Source organism: Grammomys surdaster, unplaced genomic scaffold, assembly GCF_004785775.1.
Source record: "Grammomys surdaster isolate TR1022 unplaced genomic scaffold, NIH_TR_1.0 258, whole genome shotgun sequence".
NCBI classification, from domain to species: domain Eukaryota; kingdom Metazoa; phylum Chordata; class Mammalia; order Rodentia; family Muridae; genus Grammomys; species Grammomys surdaster.
This window is the reverse complement of record NW_021604699.1, coordinates 2,840,885-2,848,026: the sequence shown is the minus strand read 5'-3', so window position 1 is coordinate 2,848,026 and position 7,142 is coordinate 2,840,885. Positions and strand designations below refer to the sequence as shown.

The 7,142-nt window shown below is 43.7% G+C and overlaps 1 protein-coding gene across 3 annotated transcripts in view; it reads right to left on the bottom strand.

Annotated features, from left to right (window-relative positions):
- Positions 1-929: 929 nt before the first annotated feature.
- Positions 930-7,142, bottom strand: part of E2f3 (E2F transcription factor 3) — a 78,457-nt gene continuing 72,244 nt past the window's right edge. For all 3 annotated transcript variants that reach the window (XM_028775678.1, XM_028775679.1, XM_028775681.1), the window contains exons 6-7: positions 5,525-5,660; positions 930-4,491 (exon numbers count right to left, since the gene is read on the bottom strand). In XM_028775678.1, the coding sequence (XP_028631511.1) occupies positions 4,229-4,491; positions 5,525-5,660 (399 nt within the window). In that variant the 3' untranslated portion in view covers positions 930-4,228. The remainder of the gene's footprint in view (positions 4,492-5,524; positions 5,661-7,142) is intronic.

The following is a 7,142-nucleotide window of genomic DNA, read 5'->3' as shown; positions in this document are numbered from 1 at the left end:
CAGAGCACTCAAGATAGTGTTTAGAATTCTAATAGCCTACAGTCAGAAAATATGTATCAGCTTATGGATAAATACACTGAGGCATATTCATACAATGAACTATTATTCAGGCATTAAAAAGGAATGAAGTATTGTCCACACTATTAAATGGATGAACGTTGAAATTGTACTAAAAAGCCAGACATAGAGACTATAGATTGCTTATTCCATTATAAGAAATATTCAGAAAGGCAACACTTGATAGCAGAATGGACTAGCAGTTGCCACCAGCGTTTAGTAGGAGGGATAGGAAGTGGCTGCTTAGTTTGTACAGGTTTCCTTCTGGGGTGATTAGCTATTTAGGAACCAGATAGATATGGCTGTGCACTGTGAACAAAGGTCACTAATGATAAGCTTTGTTGTGTATTTTACTACATTAAAAATAGTTCTTGGCATAACTACTATGCCCCAACACCCCATCCCACTTCTCAAAATAAGAAATCAACTGGGTAACAAGTAAAACCTTAATCACTGGAATGGTATATGGCCATTACAAACATGAATCTGGACTGTAAGTGCTAACATAGAAAAATAGCCAAGACATATCTAATGACGGACTAAACACACTGTAGGCTTAGGCCTCATAGTAAGACACATCTATAAAGGGGAACATGCGGCGAATGTAGCTCAGTCGGTAGAGTGCTTGCCTAGCACGCACAAGGCCCTGAGAGTTCAATCCCCAGCAACACATAGACAGAGCAGGTATGGGCACCCCATGGGCCTATAATCTCAGCACTCAGGAGGTAGATGCAGAAGGATCTGGAATTCAAGGCCATGCTCAGCTCCATGGCAAGTTTGAAGCCAACCTAGACAGAATATCCTGCCTAAAAAAATAACCACCCCATCCCATGAGAACTTAAGATAACACTAAGAAAATCCATCCACAAGTCTGAACTCTTAAAAAAAAAATCATTTTATTGACCCTTTACCATACAAAATTTATTCAAATTACATCCATTTGAAGTGGTAAGATCACAGCTGGAACAGGTCACCCTGTAACAAATCTATTTACAAAATCCATCATAAAAGCTTTTGTTTGTTGTTTGTCTATTTTTACATTATATTACATTATTTATTTATTTTTTTTAAACTAGCATACAACACAAAGCTAAACTGATTAGTAGTTTGCCTACTCCCAGTGTTGGGAGAAACACTTCCTTTTTACAAAAGCATGTACCCCGTAGGAAAGACATTCCCACACCCTGCCAACTGCCACCCAATCTCCTCCACAAGGCATCTTCCTCAGATCCCTTCTCACACACACAACCTGCCATGCACACACTTGGATTCTTACTTCGTTTTTCCTGAAAGCTAAAGCTTTAAATACTGTGATTCTATTTACAGACAGAGCTACACGTACGACAAAAAAAAGGCAAACAAGAGTCACAGGCGAAACAACAAAAACAAAACACAAAAAACCCAAGGCGACGGTCTTAAAAAATTACAAACCAGCTAGAAAATCTTCTGGCAGTGTTTACAAATGAATTGCTATCTCTGTACAAAACTGGGAAATAATGGCCATGTGAGCAGACTGTATCAACTTAAATAAATCGGCTATGTACACAAACACACGCCTAACACTGTTTGACAGCTCATGTGTTGCCCTTTATACAGTTTTAATCGAGGCTCACGCCGTCTTCGTTCGCACATGTGTAACTTTCAGCCATTCCGCATGTGAGCTTTTAGTAGCAGCAACTCAATGGTACCAGGGAACCTGCATCTCAGGACTTAAAGTAACAAAAATACTGTAGTACTCATCTACCTTGTGTGCCAGATACTATGAGCAAAGAAAATGTCTAAATGCAAACAGAATATAGTATGGATGTCTCACACTACGTACTAGTTAAGCCCCTTAACTGGAGAAAGTCTTATTATGCATGAAAGACCTCTTGAAGACTTATTAGTATTCCTTTCATTTCTTAAAACAATAAATACGGCATTACAATACGAATAGTTTCAACAAGAAAAGTCAACCAAACACACAACAACCTAGAGCCAGGTGAGTTCAGTCATTAGACTTTGGGGAAAGAAACCCAGCCCTATGCAGCTGGCAAAGAGAATTATACAAAGCCAGAGCAGAGGCAGCTAACCAGATGAGATAAATACAGGGCATGGGGGAAGCTTGGCATAAACGGTTTCCCATACAGGAAAAAACCCCACAGTGCATTTCCAGTAGGCACTTAACACGAAGCTGCCCCTCCCTCCTCCACCCCAGTGCTTCAGCTCGGACCACAAGGATTATTCTGTACCAAGTCCAGAGTGTGTGAGGGGAGGAGGCCGGGGCTGGAGGCTGAAGAAGAGAGAGGAAGATAGTCTGCACCTTTGATTTTTTCTTCCCAAACATACACCACGCATACCCACACACAGAGTTTAAAGTGCCGGTGTCTTCTGTCTCCACCCCCTACCACCACTTTGCATATTGTGGAAATCTATCTAGAGTAAACTGGCCAGGGTTCTTGTGGTTTAGTAAAAGGTTTTCCCAAGGGATATTTTCAACTCGATCAAAATGTGTATGAGTTGAGTGCCTACTATGTGCCTCCTGGGCAGGCCAGGCACATAGTGTGTCAAACTGCTCAGCTGGAGGTTAGTTTTTGTGACTAACTCATTTCCGCAGCCCTTAGCATCCAAGGAATGGATTTGAGGTACTATGCCATATTCAACACCAGGACAAGATGGCCGTTGCCACCCGCCAGTGGGAACGCTATTCTTGGAAGTAACTGGAAGGGTCCTTGCTGACACAAAGCCTCCAGTTTGGGACACCATTCCTGAGGAGTAACAAGGGAGTCGCCCTGGCATTCTATCAGTGCATTTCCTGTCTCCTGACCTCCCTTAGTCCAAACTCACCCACTCACAGTGGATGGGGTGAATGGGTTACTGGCTAGAACTAGTCCACCCCCAGACACAGTGGGAACTCCTCGTTCCAACTTAAGGAAGCGTCCCTGATAGAATGCCACTCACACCATGGGATATCTTTCTCCCTAGGGCCTCTCCACCTGACCGCATCCTGAGAAGTGGTCTCCCTGAGTGTGGCATTAGAGCCCTTTCCCCGGTCGCAGGGGCCCGGGAAGCCCAAGGATGGAGGGATCCATGCCTGCTGCTCCATGGACAGCTGTATCATCTGGCCCGAGGTCCTCACTGCAGGCCACTCGAGTCAGCGAGCTCCAGAGCTGTTCTCGCTCCAAGCTCCCCTCCTGGGAAAGGAAGCAAGACAGAGGATGCTTCTTGCAGAGGCTGGTGGACCTTAGGTCACACAGGGTTAGATGCTCTCATCAGTAGAGGTGTTCTCCCTCTGCTAAAGGAATAGGAATTTGCAAAAATTGCCTTAAGGTAAACAATTCAATTGAAATAGTGATGGGTGCCACAGGAATGCTTCGATGGCAGCTAGAAAAATAAAAAAATTCTAAAACAACCCACAAGGAACTCCTAAGTCGCAAGTAATCAACCGGAAACTCACAAATACGCAGGATGGGGCGGGGGGAAGCGGAAGTGGGGTATGGAGACAGGGAAATCCACAACAGCTTCGAGCAGCAGAACTCTACCAGTCTCTGTATCTGCAATGAGTACTTGCAAACAAAGTTCTTCATCCAAAAGGCTGTGGAGGCTCTTGCAGCCTCCTAGTGGGACACGCGGCCCATAGCTTACACTGAATTATGAGAGTAATTTAAATATTCCTAAGAGCTGAAGAAATCCGTGTCATTCCTTTGCATGACTTCAAGCTTGCATTTGTGGCAGAATTCCATTCCATGTTTAGCAGACTCACAAAGACATGCATTCTGCAGAGAAGGCACGGCTTGAGATGCTGTTAAGGGGGAGTGCTGTGTGTTCCAGAGGGCCAGGTGGCCGGGCCCATTCAACACCCGTCCATTAGGCACAGCAAGCCAGTCCGCAAGGAAGGGAGAGGAAGGAGGGGAGAAAAGGACAGGTGAGAGACACCTGATTGCACATCTTCTCGCTTGCTGACTCGTCAGGAAGATTTGGGAGCCTGGGACCAGGCAGGGCTTTCCCAAGGGAGCCTGCAACTGTGCGCTTAGAAAAAAAAAATTAATTCATCAAAATGTCAGCTTTGTTCTGAAGTTTACTTCATGATACTCTTGGAGGAAGAAGGTAGGAAGGGACAACACTGCGATACACGTTCTGATTCCGTGATAAAAAAATATTGGTTTATAAGGACAGTTTGTACAAAGCCCAATCAACTACACATGAAGTCCTCCACCAGGGGCAGCTTTTCTAAATCATAGGCATCGAAGAGATCGCTGATGCCCTCTTCCTCCCCCAGGCTCAGCAGATAGTCCTCTTGGAGCAGGGGAGGCAGTAAGTTCACAAAAGGTCCTTCAAGGTTGGAAGGAATTTGGTCCTCAGTCTGCTGTAAAAGGTTGGCTGGGGAGGCCAGAGGAGAGAGGTTTGCTGTGGAAACCGAGCAGTCACTATGTCCTGAGTTGTTAGAAGCCAAGTCTGTAAGGAGGGGGGAGAGGGGGAAGGGGGAGATGGGCAGGAGAGCCAAAGTTAGGAGAAAACAGAAACCAACCAACCTACCTACTTTTTCTGGGAGAATGTATATGCTGCTGCCCCTCACCTCAATGTGGCTACCTGAGGACACAGATCACCATTAGGCTACCAGGCACAAAGAGTGACATCACTTTGTTTTGTTCTAGTCTATGCATGTTTAAACTTTTTTTTTTTTTAAGAAAGATTTTCTGTATCTTTAAAACCAAGCTGAAGCTCCCAAGAGCTTTTCTTCCGAGGGAGGAAAGGAGAGGTGGGGTACGTCCCTGCTGTTTTCTGTTTTCTGATAGCAAACATCCTCTCCTCACTGTCCTAGAGAGGAAGGTGAGGTCAAGACTCTGACCAAGGCTTGTCTTTACAATTCTATCCCTAATGATTTCAGAAGCATCATCCAAGATGTCTACTCAAGCATGGCTGATACCCAAGACTGTCTACAGCCATTGTCCAGTACGCCAAGGAAACAATTTTCTGCTTTCAAGAGTCTGCAGGGTCTTCATCAGGGGTGAGGGACCATTTGAACCAAGATCACAATTTTAGTCTACAAATTAATAAAATGCCTCAGGAAACTATTCTGATAACATGAAGCTTCTTTCCCCATCCCCTCCATACAACACAAAGGCTTTAACAGGAGCCGGTCATCCCACAGCCAACTGGTGGATACCCAGGACTCAGCAGCAAGTTCAGAATGGACTTGGAGCCTCTTTCCTGACTATTACAGGGCAAGCATGGCATCCTCTCACACCAGGCCTTTAGCATGGTGAATGATGGAGCAGATAGCGTTACCCATAAATTCCAGGCCCACTTGCAGGCATGAACCCTGTAAACTGGTCCTGCCGAGCACTTCCGTTTCTCTGGCAAGTTTGATGATTACACGTGATTCCTACCAATAATCACATCAGTCTAGTGGACCCAAGCATTTTGTTAAGACTTAGCCATGTAGTCCTGAAGGAACACTGTTTCTCAAAGTGAAATCTTTGTTTACCTTTGGAAGTGGGCTTAGGGATATTCCCATTGTGGTCTTGGTTATTTGTTTTCATGGGTCTGTGTGTTTCCGTCTCTTCTGGACACAAGTAAACCTCAATGGGCCCTTGGGTACTTGCCAAATGGATTTGTAGGCTCTAGAAACAAGAAAGAGATCAAGTTCACTTAGAATTGAAAACCATAGCACATCTAAACTAAAACTAAAATGGAAGTATGATATTGTTGTTCATTTTGCTCCCCTATTCTTTGTCTGTCAGTACTGACATTCTCCCAGAGTAGGGGCCAGCAAACAACTATAGTCTGAAGGCCAAATGCATCATCCAGCTTTGTGAATAAAGTTTTATTGGGACACAGAGTTTGTGGCCATTCTCCTGCTGCCTATATTGCCTCTGGCTATTTTCATATTACACAGTAACATGTAGTAGAGTTTATTACTTGAATAATCTAAACAGAAACTATGTTGCTTACAAAACCAAAGACAACTACAACCTGGAGCTTTAAAAAGTTTGCTGATTCATGGTAGAGAAATATATTTTGGGGGGCTCGGGGGTGTCCAGGTCTTCTTTAGCTGTATTATTTTCCTACAAATTATTTAACATTCTGTTAAATGTTCCAAACAATGTATTTCTATTAATTTCTCATAGTAAGATTTTCTAATATTAAACTCTAATAACCAATTTATAAATAGCATTTTAAAGTGTCAGGAGCTTAAGTGAGTAAGAGAATAAATAAAGCACATTGATTTCTTTTTAAATTTGCTTGTTTATCTTTGATACAGGGTTTCTCTGTATAGCCCTGGCTTTCCTGGAACTCACTCTGTAGACAAGGTTGGGCTTGAACTCAAGAGATTCACCTGTCCCTTCCTCCCAAGTGCTGGGATCAAAGGTGTGCGTCACCACTGCCCAGCACATTTTTAAAATATATTTTTATTTATTTACTTTAAAAATAATTGGATTATAAGTGAATTTTGAAAAGAGTTATTAATTTATTTTCATGTGTACTTGTGCTCTGCCTGAATGCATCCTTATGCATCAGCATATGTGTTGGTGTTGTGAGAGGCACTGGATCCTCTGAGAATGGAATTATAGAAGGTTGTGAGCTGTGTGGGTGCTGGGAAACACCTAGGTCTCCGGAGGAGCAGCCACTGCTCTAACGACCAAGCCATCTCGCCAGCCCAAGACTTATTTTAATTTAATTATTTTTAAAAATTATTCCTATTTTACGTGTTTCTGTGTTTTCCCTGTATGTACATCTTTACACCATGTGTATCCATGGGTCCGTGACAAGCTATTATGTGGTTGTAAGCTACCACATGGCTGCTGGGAATTGAACCAGGGTTCTCTCACAGAGAAATAAGTATTCTTAACCACTAAGCCATCTCTCCAGCGCATTATTTAAAGGTATGTTCTTGTGTCTGGGTGAATATAGCTTCCTGTGTGTGGCTGGTTGCCAGAGGCCCAGAGGGCACCACATCTTTTGGAGCTGGAGTTCCAGGTTCTTAGGAACAGCTCGACATGGGTGCTGGGAACCGAACTTGGGTCCTCTGGAATAGGGGTCAGTGCTATAACCACTGAGCCATCTTTTCAGGTCGCTCAGCACATTAATATTTAGAGGCCCTC